We start from the raw sequence: 18,038 nt of genomic DNA, 5'->3' as shown, positions 1-18,038 counted from the left end.
ATTTTAAAACTAGCCAGTGGGTTGTTAGCGGCTCGTACCATTAAGATGATGTGGAATACACATCTTTGTGTTGTTTAATGTACTATGCAAAATGTGATACGGTGGAGGCTATTGAGAAATGCCTCCACGCAACAGAAAAAAAACATAAAAATATCTGCGCTGATGGTTTACATTTACATGAGGATATCAAGACAAGATTCAGAAAAGGCACAAATTTCTCTCTTAAATAAAATACAACTATATCTGATTTGGTGAACAGGTTGTTGTTGTGCCTTTAAACAATATAACTGATTAAAAGCCGCATCAACACAAAGCAACTCGTACCAAACAAAGGGACACTTCAGAGCTGCAGTCATCTTTTTATATTATCAGATTTTCCGTGTCTTTGTGATGCTTTTTTTTCCTCCCTAAGATAAAAAAAAACTTCAAAGAGAGTGAAGTGGTTTGAAACCTACTGGTCTCTACCAGCTCTGACGGCCATAACAACCTGTGTGCTACACCTGCAGAGTGCCCTCCTTCCCCTCAACACCCACACCCCTAGCTTCTCTCTCCTCCATAACACTTTTAAAAGCACTGAAAAAGCTCCCACCAGCATCCACCCCACTGAGCCAGATAAGAGTAAGACTCAGAAGAAAACACATATCTGTCATGCCAAACCACTACCTCTTTTCAGCCAAAATAGCAGCTTTGAGTGCAGGCAAAGGACAGACTTGGTTGGGGGAAAGGAGAGGGGGCAGGGCGAGAGAGGGAGGCTCAATCACTCTGTGGGAGGCAGAGAATGAGGGAGCGCAAACATAGTACTGGTGTTGGCTCTGGGCCATGTTTGTGTCACTAACAGAAGTAGCCTTGTCTATCCACCCCACCCCTCCCCACACCCCCGCCTGCCTGCCTGCCTCGGCCCTCTCGCCTCGCGCTCGCTCTCTCTCTCCCAGTTTGCTTGGAAACAGAGTCAAGGGGTGACTGGCTGCATGCTTGGTAACAGAAAAGAGCTGCAACAGAGAGGGGGACGGGGGTGAATCAGACACAGCTCAGGGCTGGAGCAAAAATCAAAAAGAGGAGAGAAGGGGAGGAAAAAGCCACTCAATAGCAGGGACTGTGCTTTGGGAATGTTGATGAGGCAGGGACATTTTTTTCCCCCCCTGTTTGGTTCCTCCAAATGAACCAACAAGCAGCACTGTGGATGTGTGGGCGATATGTACTCAGCATGCCCGCAGAGCCACAGAGCGCAGGCTGCTTTGAAGATTAGGTGTTTGCATTATTTCGCATGCACAACAGCAAAAAAAGAAAAAAAGAGGAGGTTAGTTTTTCAGACCCAGCAGAACCTGATAGCGCTAGTGATACATCGAAAAATTAAATAAGCTGGATGCGGTTTTGATCAAAGGCAGGAAAAACTGAGAGCGTCTAAGATTTCATTCGGACTGCACTGCAGGAGAAAAGCCAACTCAATTCCCGACTGGCAGACTTGTAAAAAAAAAAAAAAGAAAAGAAAGAAAGCGCTTTGTGTTGTGAGGCATGTTGTTGTTGAGCAGATATCTCTTTGCCACAAACTGTCGTCTGAATACTCCCAAGCAGAAAAAATTCAGAGTAAAATCAAGGCCACCTAAGAACTGCCTGCCAACTACGATTCATCTTGGCAACATTATGCAGCATGTGTGCTGTTAAAGCACGTATTGACGCCACCACCGTTTCCTTGGGCAGTCTGAGCAGAGCCAATTACAATTTAGCAGGCAAAACAAGTACAGTAATGACAGCAAGATAATAGGTTTTTTGAAAACAGAGGCTTCACTTAAGCAATGAAGAAACAGTAATACTATGATGACTTAAGACAACACCACTAGCATGTAAATACAGGGGGAAAAAACTATCCAATATGTCTTTTTTTTTTTTTTTTTTAAATGCCTCAACAGAGGACTTGTTAACCACTTCACTTACCATCTTCAGTTTCCTGCCACACAATCCCTTCAAGATTCACACTAGTACCAGGCTCGCAGGGCCCCAAGCACTCCGGTTCGGTCGCCAGGGCCACATCGGACGTGTTCACCGCCACCGAGCGCGTGCGCACCATTATCTGCTCGCACGGCGAGGCAATCTCACTGTTGCCTACCGCGGCCAGGAGGTGGAGGGGGGGAGGAGCTGGCGTGGAGACAGGAGATTCCATCTGTGAACGAAGAAGTGGAGAGAATGAAACACATGAGACATTTCAGGAACTGCTGCTTAAAACGCACAAGGAAGGAGCAGATGTTAAGACTCACAGTGAGAGGAAGTGAACATTAAAGTGCATCGGAGACTTATTCGGTATTTCAGCGGCCCTTAAAAGCTATTTTCATCAGAGCAAAGGTGATGCAGCAGTTAGTGCTGCAACGGACTACTGTGCCTTTCCTCAACCTTCGAGGTAATTAGCAGGCAGGGAAGGCAAAGAAGGAAATGAAAGTGCTTTGACTGCCTCTGTGGAAGGACAAAATCAGTTATGCAGGGTCGGCTAAACAATCCCCCCTCCCCCAGCTTTCCTCCCTCGCACACAGCAGAGCGAGATCCATGAAACGAGATCATCTCGCAGACTGATCACTCATTAATTCCCTCAATTAAAGAGCTAGTTGTGGTAAGGGAGCGGGCTGCTGAGGGTCAGTAATTGATTCCACCTGTTCTGACACGCTGTGACAGAAATAAAGAGACGGTGGGCCCGTGTGGAAAATGAAAAGGACAGCGAGGGTAGGAAACGATGAGAGCGACTGAGGGGAAGCGCGAGAGACGGAGAGGAAGACTGATGGTGATTTAAGGGCCACGGTCGCACCGCGGTGCTCTTTATTCGAGGCAGTCGACATTAAAGCGCTCCAGATTATTAGCACTGAACTGCAGGAGGAATGCCGCGCTGCAGCCAACACCGCACATTTATTAATTGAGCATAAACCACTCAGTGCTCGGGAACACGCTGCCAATGCTGCATCCAATTAGACTGAGAAGACAAAACAACAATTGACACATTGGATTAGAAGCCTGTACACCCTTTAAATTGTTGTAATCTACTTACTGCTCCAAACAGAGTATGATGTGGAGGACTAAAAATACTGCATGAATTACTGCGTTAGTTGGATCCACCTAAGGATGCCGGCTGGTTGGTAGCTCCACCACCACTTTGATCCAGAACGAAAAAGCTGAGCCATAGCTACCACCCCACAGGGCGACTCAGCCGGCCATTAGCAGCTCAATATTTACTAATCCTGACATGAAATCTCTCAACATCAACTAAATGGACTACCTCAAAATTCACATTTGCAGATCCCAGATGAATCCTACATTCATTTTTTTTTCCAGACCAAATACCATTAATAGAGCTATATTTGGTGCTGCATCTTCACAATGTCACAGTTAGCATTTAGCACAAAGCACCATCGTGGTGAGGGGCAGCTTTGCAGAGGCACTAGGGTAAATGTAAACGCGTACCTCAAGTATTTTTACCTTTATAAATTGTAGCCAGTAGAACTGACATGTAGGAAATCCTATTGTTTGTAGTTTATTTTTCATTTTTTCACAATGATTGCATGCATGCGAGACTAAAGCCAGATTTACATACAAAGACCATTGTCCTTCGTCTAGGTCGCTGTTTATTTCCTACCAAAATGTTATTGAGGGAAACAAGGAGACCATAAAAATACTGATAGAGTGTGGATGGAGCTAGCACTTCTGCCATCACTACCAACTACTAATTCTACTAAGTTCGACCTAGTTTTACCCGTTGCTTCAAGTCTAGCATCAACGCAGTGGATTTTGGTTTTGCACAGTGTTTCCTTACAGTAGAGGAGTCTATGTTTGTGGCGTACATGAATCAACTATATGAGTTGTCAGGGTTTTTTTTTTTGTCAATCATCACTACAACTTGTGTAGTATTAAAATGTGGTCTCTCATCATCACATTGCTGCTACTGTCTCTTCCTGTGTGAATGCCTTTTCACAGCACATACTACGACTGCCAAAGGATTGCTACGACCAAACTTGACTTCGTCATAAATATGAAGAAGACATATCAGCATTTTTATAACGATCCTTCAGCTTAAACTGTTTCTCCATTTGAGATGCTCTTTGAGAATATACGCCATGAATTATTCTGTATGAGGCGCATCAATCCTGGTATAAGAAATCTGAATCCCTGATGAACTGAGGGCTTTGAAAACCAAACATTAGTCCTTGATGAAATGTAATATTAGCTCAAGACTTGTCATCACAGTGGCTTCATATTTCATGGTTTACTGAAGTCAGCATGGATAGCCCAGTTGGTCCCGGTGCTCAGAGGAAGAGCGAATTAATGTGTGCAGAGAGCGGCAGACAGTCGGGGCTAACGACATCGTAATCACTGCGTGTCGGTTCCTGATGCATGATGTGGCCAAGCTGCAGGCTGGCTGAGTGAACGAGACAGGACAGGTAATCACCCGAGCTGTCACCACACAGTGTTCCCGGGCCTTATGCAGACACAGAGGACTGCAGACAAGACCGCACAATGAACCCTCCTTCAGATTGACAGCAGAGGGTGAAAGGTGAATACAAAAGATTCACGCCGGGCCTCTTCTAAATTAACTCAACTCCTAAAAACTCAACCCTTTGTTAAGACGTTGTGACCAAAACAAGCTGACACAACCGTGGACTGGAAATAACCTACTATCTTTGACTGTTTACATGTGGTGGATTCACATTTTCAGTTTACTTCGCTTTCTTTTTGCAGGCTCGTAGTAGGCGCCGCTAATCGAACTTGTTACTGTGACAACCTTCGGATTTCCCCAACAAACAACAAAACTTGGCCAATAATGCTTTTGCTGAACATAATTTGGATTCCAGGCTCATGGGGCATGTGCTTGTATTAACTACCGGTGCAGCCACCAGCCAGCCATCAATTTCTGTCCTTTTGCCATTATTATTTCCTTTCACAAAGACTCATGCACACTAGTCTGAGACCGCACCCAATGATTATTTTCAGAATCAATGCAACTACAAGCCATTTTCTCAATTACCTGACAAATAGTTGGTGGGTTAGTCAGAAAACACCTCTTTAAACACAATCTTCAGCCTTTTGACAAACCACAAGCAAAAAAACTACCAATTTTATTTACCAAGATAGCTACCCGTTCATTGTATTCATATCTTTCTACGACAAGATTAAAGACCTTGTGCATTTGAGACAAATTTCATGAGTAAAAGACAACTCGAACGAATAATGAATTGAGGAAAAGGACATGTTGAGTGTCAAGGACGACTGAAGTTCAAGGATTCCCCTGGTTTAAGCCTTTTAATAATCGTAGCAGTCCAATTATTTGCTTTAAAATCTCTGAATGTTGCCAATTCCCAGAATAATCCTGAGGTTAATAATTTCCATTAATGAACTGATGAATTTCACGGTCGTACTTAAAAGAAAAAAAAAAAATCGATTAAGTATATCCATTCCTGTACAAGCCTCGACTGTATTTTAACCCCCACTCATTTTCTGTTACCAAGCAGGGGAGGGAGAATTATTGAATTTCAACTGTAAGAAGTAAAAAGAGACAAGCTAGTCTAAGGCTACTACGCAACCAAGGATTAATTTACTAATGAATGGTAGAGAAATAATTAAAATAGAATCACTTTACAATGTGCATGAACAATGGGCCTCTATTTCCATGGTCTGTCAATGGATGAGTGAACAAAAGGACTTTCACTCTGGGGAAGCAGAATGTAAACCCACACAGTGAAATGCCTGACGTCTTGTCCGGGGGGTTTCGAAAGAACCCACATGCAACTGAACTACACAACTTGTCGGATTACAAGGCTCTACCCGACGCTCAACAGATGCCAAATTCCACGATTTCTTCCCTCCTTGCAATACTTCACAGAAGGATTTTGAAATCTACCCAAAAACCACAATGCTTCAGTGTCACGCAAACCTTTTCTTAACTGAATCCCCATGCCAGCTCCTTAAAAAAAAAAGCCACACTTGCAAGAATAATGTTTAACTCGCTGACAAAAAATCCTGCGAATCTTGGACCGGTGTTGTGCGTACCTTCGTGAGCTGACTGGGGGGTTGGGGTGGACTTGGCCTGGATTTCCAGCAATCGCAGAACACCCCGGCCGTGACAGATGGACGCATGCTGCACTTTTTACTGGACACATTAACTTCAGCTTTAACTTGTTTATTAGAGTTGGGATATAGAAACTGAGCGCCGGGCTTGGGCGAGGATTACGAGAAGGATTACACTGCAGTGTCATACTGAGACACCTGTCTTGGCTGTAACCATGTGGGTGGACCAAAATTATTTTAAGAATCCGTTTTAACTGCACTACACTGTCCGTATTTTTAAATCATCATATTGTGACTACCGTACTAGACGTGGGGAGCTTTGTCTGTCTTTAATCCTTTCAAACATCAATAAAGACGTCATTGCACTGCCATTTGTTTTGGCCGGCGAGATTTTTTCCACAGCGGTGGTTAAGGTAGTATATGTGATTTCACACTACATCCGGCTTCTGACAACTAGAAAAGAAAAAATATGTAAACGGGAACAGCTATATTGTGAATGTGGTGCGGTGAAACACAGTATATGTGATGACAGATGGGTGGGTGGATGGGTGAATGGGGCTTAGGAGGAGACCAACTCCCTCCTTCCTTTTTCAGTCTGTCCCTCTCTCCAGTCACAAACAAGAAAGAAAAATAATTTCGCAACAGATATGCACAATACAAGAGCAGGTTGGTGACAAATAAAGTAGAACCAGTGGGTATGGATACTGGACGGCCACATGTGGCTCATGGACATGGTGGACACAAACACAGGAAGGAAGGAAGAAAGGAAGGAATGAATGGATGAAGGAAGGAATGGCAGTGGATCGTGACAGCAAACCGAGCCAGAACATGAAGCAGCCAGATGCTTTCGGTTACACTGGTAAACACAGCTATGCTTTGGGGGGAATGGAGATACAGTGATTTTTTTTTTTTTATTGAAATGCAGAGCGCACCTGTCAGGACTGCAGATGGAAGTGGGAGCCCAAACGGGTTGCTTTAAATGAGGGAGTCATTGGTGCTGATTAACAGTAATTACCAGCACCGTTTCTTAATATCAGCAGGGAAATAAACAACTGGCGAACCCTCATTTAAAGCATCGACAGTCGATCTGATCGCTAGTTTGGGAGACACTCAGTTGGAGAATTAGGGAAAATTTAAGAAGATACACTTAAAAGTTGCAAACGATGATCTGAAAGATTTCCTCACAGTATTCCTATAACCTCTTACAAGAATACAGCCCAAAGATACAGTTTTGGAAGTAAATCCGACTGGCTTGAAATATGGTGCACAAGTTCAGCTCAGTGTGCTCTCTTGGACCACAAAAGTCGGCCATGATGGAATTCCTCCATTTTGAATTTCTTCAAAACCATTTTTCCTAATGTCCTCCTAATCATTATTGGACTAAGTCTATCTATAGTTACATAAAGCTTCTCTGGACACAAATCAACAACCGCCGGGTGAACAATTTCCAAACTGTCAGCATCCTCATGTCCTCATATGTACTGTAAATATACCCCGAAAGGAAAAATGCAATTTTGGCTCGGCCACGCGTTGTCATCGCACTGGGCTTGATTGAGTAAATTACCCACAACACCTGCATTAGATCTTCCCTTGTAAATATCCAGAAGGCAAGCTACAAACCGACAAGAAATTCTTGGCCTGAAATGCCACAGAACAGACAAAGAGAAGGTTTATGGTTAAGGCTCTAAAAAGCACAGTTATGCTTGTGGATTTAATATGAGTTGATAGCGCTGCTTCTTGTTCTAAAGGAAAAAGGGTTAAAAAAAAACTGCAAATTGTTGCTTGCGGGTATATTATTAGAGTTGTTATGCCTAACCTGTTACAAATACCTACTTTATGCTCTGGATTTAATGGTATCTAATCCTGTGATGTGTCCCATTGTTTCTGAAATAGTCATGGGTAGAAACCCAAGATTCTCCCTTAACAATAGACCTGGAACTAATATCACTCATCGTACACAAAGCTCAGGTTTAACAAGGTGCTGTGAATCTGATAATGGTTTATCCGTTCACAGAGTCTGATGTTGTAGGTCACAGGGAACCGTGTCCGCAACAGTAGTTCAATGCACGTCACTGCTAAACCATAGAATCGCATTTTTTCTGGTGCTTGTTCTACATTAGTGCGTGCAAGGAAACAGACGCCATAAACTGATCACATGGCTTTGCGGGCTAATGCTTGTTTGTTAATCTTGCTCTTTTTTTGAAAACCAGTTTGGTATGTGGTTAACGTTGAAGTTTTTATTTCAGGTTAGATAAAGCACACAAGATCACTTCAGATGTGGGTCGTCACGCGTCTCTTTTAAGTTTCTCAATTTCAAAATGGACATTGTACTGTGCAAAGGAAAACCTAAAATATTCAGTACCGGGTGAAAACGTTGAAGCTTAAATCAACAACCCTGTAAGATGAACACATCTAATGTTAAGCTAACACAATGTGGGCTAGCTTCAGGGCAACTGAGCATGTGGTAAACTCAACCTGTCTGTTAACATACCTCTGTTGATTAACAATGGACATAAATTCAACTGTGACACTTATCTATGTAGCTTTCAAACCAACATAAAAGCTGCTAAATGATTTTGATAAATGATTTACACACTCATTTCAAGTGTTATGTAGAGTTATCATTTTGTCAGGGAGAGTGTATTTTAAAACAAATATGTTTTACCATATTGTAATTAAATACCTATTCACCTTACTATTAGTTGGGTGACCAGAAGAAGAATATATTAACTTAATTATTCTGTGTTTTCATTTTGGAGGCTGTGGTTTGTAGTATTATTGAATTTTATCGTGTTGTACCAACATGTGTCATTTTGTCATTTAAGCCAGTGGGCGAGGCTAAATAACAGAAACATTTCAATCCATTTTAACAGCACCACAAACTACATCCTCCATAATGATCATCTAGTTGAATTGTCATCTTTTTGACACCGTTTTAATATAAACTAAACATTAGAAACAACATAAGATTTAGAACAGGACTGTAATGAATCATTATTGAATGTCTATATATCGATAATAAATTGCTACTGTGAATCTTTACCACAAACGCAAAAAAAACAATACGAAAACTAGCTTTTAGCAATGGAGTCGTAGCAGACTGACTTAAAGAAAACAATCTTATAGAGCTTCCCGACCATCGTCTGAACAGGTTTAGTGTTTCACCATGTTGTTTTCTAACTCGATGGACTACGGGGAATTTAACACCAAAGAAAACCTCTGTCTTGAAAAGGGAGATAATGTAATTCTCTCTGACAGGGAGCCATTATTACGTTAACAAAGGAGTCCGGGCGGAAGTGCTATTAGTTGGCTAAGTTCAGTGATTCTCCTTCAGTTATGTAATACTTTCCGTGAAAACCCCAGCGAACATCTTTGGTGAGTTACTGAGGTCGAAGGCCAGACGAGAGATTACACTTCTCACTGGCTCTGGTCGGTCTATCAACACCAGCGACGTCTGAGAACGAGTCCCCAGGCCCCTCATTTGGCTGTCATTTAAACAATGTGGGACTTTTAATCTGTACTCTGTTGCTGAATCCACACAATGAATGTAAGCACAGCAGCATTTACATTTGAACCAGTGCAGACAACTGCAATGCAGAGCCTGATTAACAACTGGGCAGCTTTTCATTGCAGTTGTATTATTCAGAGCTAGGTATAAGCATTAAGCTGCAATTGAAAACAAATGCACAAGCTTCACCTAATTTCATCACTAAAATGTGAAAATCGACCTGGAGATGGAATAAAAAAAAAAGACATAAAATGACTGGATTCTCTTTCAAGTCATGCAAGCGTACCCGATTGTTTTCAAACACGGGCCTAATTTCTTCTCTAAAACCACACTGTGTCATTCTCTTTGAAGCTCTGAGTAATCACAGAAACTGTGAGAGAGGGACAGAATACAAACAGGAACACCTGACATCTATTGTAGAACACCAGCTGGCAAAAGGCACTCAGTTTCTAGGCAACTCTTCTCGGTTTTAGCTGCTAATTGTGCTTTCAGGAAAGCATAACCACACATAAATGAAACAGAGAGGAAACTAAGCTGCGATGAAGTCGGTCACCCATGACCTACAATCTCTTTGGAGCTATAATGAGCGAGCCAGGATCTCAATCTCCGCAGTTATTGTCTGACAAAGAAGCCGTTTGCCATATGACTCCTTAACATTAGAGCCCTGACACACTTTAATAGACTGGGTGAGTTGTGAGAGAGCTGTGTTTTACATTAAAAAGCACAAAAAGCAACCTTTATGAAACATTTTAAATGCCTTGATTCAAGGTCTAATCTTAATGATGAAGCCCACGCTATGGCACTTAACTCTACAGCTTATTATTTATGTGACAACTCAGCCTTCAGATTTGGAAATAGAGTCGTGAAAGATGACACATAAACACGAACAATGTCAGTAAAAGCAACAGCTTCATACGCTTCACTGAGTAAACTTTCAATTCAAAGCTCTTAGCAACATCTGTGGTTTACGGCACAACTGTTAATTCTTAAATGCTTTCACATTGCCATATAGTTCAGTACTAATCAAATGTATTATGTTTTGAGAGTGACACATTATAACAGCATGCTGCAAATCACTGCCGCTATTTTACCGCGGCCTTTGATTGTGCTGAAGCAAAAGGGTGCACAAAGCTTCGTCAAAGAGAAAGCTCTCACGGGGGGCTTTACCTGTGGAGACATCTGCGCTCGCCGATGAAAGGGGCGACATGCATTAGTCAGGAGACTGCTCCTACAGCTACCAGTTACACGATGGGAAGTAAAAGCGATATAAAAAGACAGAAGGCACGAGGGACCGCAGGGTAGAGGACTGAGCCAAGATAAGTAGAGCTTACCAATTTGCTCACTTATGAAGCAGTGGCCTAATTTGCCCAGTGAAGTCACACAGAGGAAAAACTCTCCTTTTAATTCCACCATCAAACCGCAAAAGTAAAACTGGACCCACTTTGGGAGAAACTTGTTTACAACCTGAACGCTCGTATTCCTTTTGCTGTTGGCAAAACTGCTGTGTTGCCAAAGTTCAGCAATTAACTCAGTGAGTAATTGCAAAATGTAAATAAATAAAAAAAAAAAAAAGAAATAAAGCCCAAGTGAGAAAACTGAAGTGGCCTTTAAAGCCTTTTTCCTTTGTTATGTGTCTACATTTTTATTATGCAGTCTTCTGAGTATTACAGAGAAACCTTAAACCCAGTTTCCCCTTTCCATGAGTCAGCAAGCTCACAGTTCAATTGCATAAATATATGCTGATGTTTAGCAAGTGAATGTTTACCCCGTTCCTCATTTCCGTTTGGCATGTATGCATGCTATTATTTGTCACAAGCACTACACAACAGGTTTGTACAGCTGTGACTGATGGAAATGTCATTGTTTTGCAAGTATTTGGCCATAAATTTAAGACTTCAGTCTGATAATGGCACTAGATGAAAAATTAAGACATCATACAATGACAGGGACATTAACATCTGTCTCGATTTCATGGCAACCTTCCAGTAATTGTTGAGACATTTGACTTAAAACTCAAATGGTGCAAGATGTCATGAATTTCTACGACCAAACAACTGCAGATATATTCCAGAATGGACCAAAGCCGTGGAGAAATGTTGCCATCCCTAATTTATAGTTCACAATCAAACCAAACCTCCAAACACATCTCTCATATAATAACACAAGTAAGTACTGTATATTTGATATTCTGTGTAATAATCCCATAAAACAACTCACTACATATATGCATGTCTAAATAAACTGGCATCTACTTCCACTATCATTCTGAACACCAAATTAGACTAGCAAGCAGATCTGGAAACTGCATTGTCGCTGTAGTAGATGGTGAGTCACAATGGGAAAGTTAAAAACCGTTGGCACCATTTGTACCTGTACAGCTCAGGCAGGCACGCGACTTCCTGGTTGGTTGAGTGGCTAACATACAGCAGGTGGTGCGGTACACTTTCCTCTCGTCTCGGTTCAGCTTGACCTTGTCAACCTAATTCCTTCCTCTCTTCTCTGGCTCAGCTGGCTGCTGTGAGCCTCGGCGTGGGTATTGTTTGTTCGATGACAGGGTGGGGGTTGGGTCTGAAGTACTCTGGGGCGGGCTGATGGGTATCATGAGAACTGAAAGCGCTGTACAGAGGAAGGGCAACCTGAACGTGCCTTTATGTTTACTGCATGCAAAATGTGTTGAAAGACTATAGGAGGAAGTGCCTGAGCGTGTTGCGTCTGTACCCAATTATAGTAGGAAAAAAAGAGGAACAAAACTACTCTCTTTGACTGGTGGCTTTATAAGATTGTCTGTGGTTTGTGGCAGGATGTTCTTAGTGACACTTATAACATTTGGAAGTCCTGTGGATTGATGGTACTGTACAGAATGTGTAGCTCCTGTATATACAACCAAAACGTTGTGCACTAAATCCCCCTTCATGACTGTTAATGTTCAGTTTATGTTGAAACAGTGTAAGAAAGGTGGCGATTCAACTGCATGATCATGATTCCACCGTTTCTCTCTGCTGAACATGTTAACCTTCAAGAAACTAAGATTTACGGCAGGTCTGTTATATTAGGAAACAATCTTTTTCACTAGTGAAAAATGTCTGATACATTCGCCCATAGTCAATTAATCAATCAACCGTTAGAGCTCAACCGGCAAGATTACCTCTATTGTAGCTAAGTAAATATGCAGGAAGATTAAAACGTAATCACCTGCAACCTATTTACACTTAATCCTATCTACATGCTGATTCAGGCTTCTCTTGGTGATCTGCTTCTTCTCTTTTGTCTTTCTCCCATTCCTCATCCCCCTGCTCTGACCACAGGTCAGTTGACAACAACAGTATCTATTACAACAATAAGCCACATTCTTGTCAAGGTCACCCACTTGCGTCCGGCGGGGAGAGTAGCTGTGCTGGGAGCAGAAATCCAGATAAGCTAAGCTGAGCCTACAAGGATTTCTCTCTCGCCAGCCCTCTCCATAGTCATAAATCTTATCTCCTAGCAAAGGGAAACCTGACAACAAACTGAGAGGCTGTCATCAACAGCTCAGCCACCTAGATTCCCACCCAAATACCAATGATTCACACTCCTTACATGTCTTGAGGCTTTGGCCAAACACAAGCTTGTGAGATCAGTCTGGGGGGAAGAAAAACACTCTAGCAACCTGTGTAGGTGTACTTAATGTTTCAGGAAAATGTTGACAGCTGCAGCAAAACCTCCAGTTTCTGGTACGTCCTGCATTCAAAAGCCCAAAGCAGCGCTGCGCATTAAGTTAAAGGAAAAGAAATGCTCCTAGACAAAACATCCAGAAACCTTATCAGCCGAGTAACAAAAGACATTTTACTATTCCCACATATTACACAAGGAAAACAAGTTGTTATTCAGGCAGTGAGATTTCCCCAGAGCCTCTAACCTCAAACTATTTATAGACGTTCTGTTAGTCTGTTTCCCTTGTGTTGACTCTGTGCTGTGGGTGGTGCCTTCTCCAAACATTAGAAAGACAATCCTAAGCCGCACATCAATAAACACACTTTTCAAAAAGAGAAAAAGCGTTTTGCCAATTACTTTCTATTGTGGGCAGTCACACCAAAATGTTATACTTGGCACAGCTTGTCATTTGGCTGTCATATTGGGAAAACTTGCGAGGCTGGATGATGCATTAACGTGAATTTAGCAATGTGCTTAAGCTGTAAATAATGATGCTAAATATACACCAATCAGCAATAACATTAAAACCACCAATCGGTGAAGTGAATAAGACTGATGATCTCATTACGATGTAATGTTGTTCTGCGAAAACCTGGGTCCTGGCTTTTATGTGGCTGTTACCTTGATATGTACCACCGCCTGCGCATTGTCGTAGACTAAGCACCCCCCCCATGGTAATGGCATCCTTGCATCCTGGTGCCATATGTTCCCCTATTAAGCGACACACATGTGCCCCGCCATCCGTATGATGTACAAGAAAATGTAATCATCCAAGAAGGCCAACTTTTCCCACTGCTTCATGGTCAGGTTCTGATGCTCATGTTCACATTATAGACATTTCAGGTAGTGGATAGAGGTCATCATGGGCACCCTTACTGTTCTGACTCCTTGCTATTTTTTTTTCCAACAATCTGAGCTATGGTAGCTTGCATGTTGGCCAGAATACATGAGCTGGTCTACGCTCGTGCATCACTGAGCCTTGGCTCATGATCTTGGACTACTTCTGCTAGGTACTGACCACTGCAGACGGGGAAAACCATACACGAGCTGTGGTTATGGAGATATTCTGATCCAGTCGTCGTTCCCTTTTTCCCCTGCTTCTAACACATCAACTTTTAGGACAAAATGTCAACTTGTTACCTGGAAGCTGCCATGACAACAAGGCAATTGTGTTACTCAGTTGGTCATAATGATATTCCTACTTTCCTAACTTGAATTTCGCAATATGCATAGGCTGTAAATAGTAATGCTCAATTTAGCTACCTGGCGTATAGTAGATAACCTTGAGAAATCCCTTGATCGGCTCCCAAACTCAACTCATTGTCATCTTTGAGAACACACAGCGACCGTTTGAGCTGTTCAGAGGTTAAGGCTGTGGATGTAGAAGCAGAGATATACGTGTAGGAGTGTACTGCACTGCAAATAGCGCTTGAGCTGCACTCACTGCTCTTGCTGCTACTTTAACTAGGGCTTGCTACTCTGATTGACCTCTACTGCTTGCTGTCTCATTGAACCATGTCTATCTTAATGGACGGTGATGTGCGCTATTACTAAGTGCCAGCAGTTCTTGCACTACAGCCTCAAAACCCTATAGACTTTTACACCTTAATACACCTTGGGGGCAGTGAGTCTTGTAGCTCACACCACACGACATTTCAACACTAGACAGAGGGAAAAATAGTTGAAAAGACAGGTCACTGGAGGAGTGTAGCAGGGTAAGTTACCCCATAGTTTATTTTCTGATGCACACAGGGTGGCCATGACTTGTTTTGATAATTATAGTTTGGAACAGACTATGGTATTATCCAGGGAGTTAAGTGAGAAATGTTTTTCTGGAGTAAACACACGCCAAAAAAGGCTGACCTAGAAACAAGATCGACTCCAGCAGGTATCAAATAAACTTAAAAGCCGTTTGAAATGGTTTAAAGCTAATCAGTCGACGCACTTTGGCACAACAACAAAACCAGATTGAGCCAACAAACGTGTCTAAGACTAGCATGTGGCAGCGTGTCAGCACGATACAGTAGAGCCACCGCACTGCAGCCGCAGTTAGGGAATCTCTATATCCATGCTCTCCAGATCATTAAAAGCACTAATAAAGTCGGGCTGCGGTGATGTCGAGGGAGCAGGAGTAAAGTGAAACCCACTATATCTCAGCAAATCTCCCCTCTCGGCCAGCCGCTTAGCAGAGGTCTGTTGCTCTCAGCCATCAGAGTTTGATGACCTTGTTAGTTTGAGTGCCTAATCTGCTAATGCCCTGATAAAAATAAACAGTCGGGGCAGTCATTGTAGTCCAACCCCTCCTCCTCCTCCCTTCCAGCCTGTCTGCAGCTGCTATCCATAAACACAGATGATACCTCCATCTTTATTTATCCTAAGGACTCACTGTCAAACTGACAGTCTGAAGAGCCAGGAGTCGGCATTATGTATCATTAGTTAAAGATAAAAGCCTTTCAGCGAGTATTTCATGTTAGCTTTCCATAAAAATCCCAAAACATACAAGGGCTTTGACTAACAATGATCAAAGTCAGTCAGCCAAAAAGATATATATTTTCATGCCATATTGGGATATTATTTTAAATGTTTTAAGAACATTTTTAAGTAATCCGCCTCTTTGCTGCTTAATAATTCATAGCCAACACTTGATTTGAGATGAAATACGCATTAATAATTAATCTCAGTGCATATATATGAAATTCTAAAAAAACCTCTGTTGACAAGTTGCGATGGTTTTTACTCTGGACTTCAAAGAAGAAGAATCAACCTCTACTTCTAACACAATCTAATACATTGTACAGTATGTGAACATAAAAACCCCAGATAGTCTGAAGGTCATGCAGAATTCTTGCATCCTGTTCGCCACGTTAAATGTCCCATTACTTAGAAATACTCAAATTCCCAGGACCTCTAGTCTAATATCATTGGCTCTATTATTAACAATGAAAATACCCACATAATTTCAACATACAACTCAAGTCCCACTGTTCAGGGGATGTATAAACCTAATGGATATGATTAAATATAATTTAGTTTTCCAGATGGACAGGGAGGCCCCTCCTTACGAAACATAATTGAATGTGCGAGCTCAGCTCATCGCCAAGGACTAAACAACTCCCCAGACTCCACTACAAGCAGGAGCTCATTTCCATATTAAGTTCACCTTTATTGATCCACTCACACACCCTCCCTTCTTGCCACCACAACAACGCAATAAAGTTCTTTGGGGACATTTAGAAGTAGCACGGTGGAGGAGGAAAAAAAATAACCAAGGACTTTTATGAACTATCATAGAAAAAAAAAATAAAAAAATGGAGCATACTTAAGTAATTGTCCGTTCTTTGGGTGGAGATTGAAAATTCATCTCAGCAGCGATCATTCGGGAAGCTTGCCATGTACACTCACTTGACAGTTCATTAGGTACACTGGTGAAAACGAATGCGTTCTCATATAACAGTCCTACTCTAAATCTTCATGAAGGTTATGATGTTGAGCATGTGTTTAAAATAATATTAATTCGATTGTGTTTTTATTTTAGAGGCTGTGGTTTGTAGTGTCAAAATGTGTCAAACATTATAAGGGTCCTAAAGGGAGATTTAGCACAGGACTGTTATATTAGAATGCATTTGTTTTCACTAGTGTACTTAATGAACTGGCAAGTGAGTGTATATCCAGTTTGAGGAATCAATTTTTGACTTGACAAGCCATCAACCTCTCATCACATCTGTGCAAGGAAGGAAATGTACTTGTATACTGGTTTTCAGAGACAAAAGGTACAAAGTGCTTTACAATAATAACTGGAATTTAAAAGCAACAGAAAGCTGAAACAGCGCACAGTAAATAAAGCTGGCGTTAAAAACGAACACGTTAAAAATAGTTACCCAGCTAAATGTTTTTCTACTTGATTTAATCACATAGTAAAAGAAGTTCACACTTGTAACAAAGACCTGCAGCTTCAGATATGGTCCAAAACAACACATAAAGCACACACATATATTATAACTCAACAGTGAAAGTGTGTTTCTGAAAGAGGTCACCGACACAGACATGAACCAATAAAGAATTATCAGCTGAATCTGCAACTTTAGTTTCTTAGCTCTACAAACATCAGCTCTTATTTTTTTTAATCTGTCCAGCCCACATGTTTACCATTTAGGTTCACTCTCACAGCGTTGCTTTTACAGCAGCAGGCAGCCGTTTTCAGCTGAAAAACTCTAAAACCCTACTATATGGTACATACCCAGCACCAAGCAGCAGAGAGAAGTGCTGAGAGAGCAGCTGGTGAACACAGTGGAGTATTTAGCAGCTAAAGAGCCTCACTATTTCCCACAGGAGTTGGTGGAGACCAAAACAGGGAATTTTGGACCTGCATCCACCAGGTGGACAGGAAAAACTTAAAATGACGGTTGCTAACATGCCCAGCATATTGCCATGAAAACAATAATATGCCAGTGCCGCACTCATAACTTGTTTCTGCTGTTACACATCAACCCAGTCTTTAAAAACAAATCTATTTTCCGATTCAAAATCAATTTGTACAATCCTCAGACCAATTTCTCGTAATCTCACAAGATCGCACACGAGATTAGCACACATGAGAGAAAGATCCAAAAAAAAACGACAGAGGCTCCAACTCTGAGAGAAAGCTGATTGAATTTAAAAACATATTACGACAGAGACGAGCCACACAATCTGAATCAAATCGATTCAGGAAATCAGTAGCGATACCCAGCCCGAGTTTGTAATACATCTTTAAATTTAAGAGAGATTTTCAAATGCTATAAACATGGTTTCCTGTAGTGTT

General features: G+C 41.8%; 1 protein-coding gene across 3 annotated transcripts in view; it reads right to left on the bottom strand.

Moving 5' to 3' along the window:
- The window catches only part of znf609b (zinc finger protein 609b), a 74,715-nt gene that overhangs the window by 19,750 nt on the left and 36,927 nt on the right, over positions 1–18,038 (bottom strand). For 2 of the 3 annotated variants that reach the window (XM_084541009.1, XM_084541008.1), the window contains exon 3: positions 1,933–2,158. In XM_084541009.1, coding sequence (XP_084397135.1) covers positions 1,933–2,158 — 226 coding nt within the window. Of the gene's footprint in view, positions 1–1,932; positions 2,159–2,252; positions 2,372–18,038 lie in introns of those variants that run through there. The other variant, XM_084541010.1, reaches the window with a different exon arrangement.

This window comes from Chelon labrosus (assembly GCF_963514085.1).
Source record: "Chelon labrosus genome assembly, chromosome: 3".
Lineage (NCBI taxonomy): Eukaryota > Metazoa > Chordata > Actinopteri > Mugiliformes > Mugilidae > Chelon > Chelon labrosus.
This window is presented reverse-complemented; position numbering and strand designations above follow the sequence as displayed.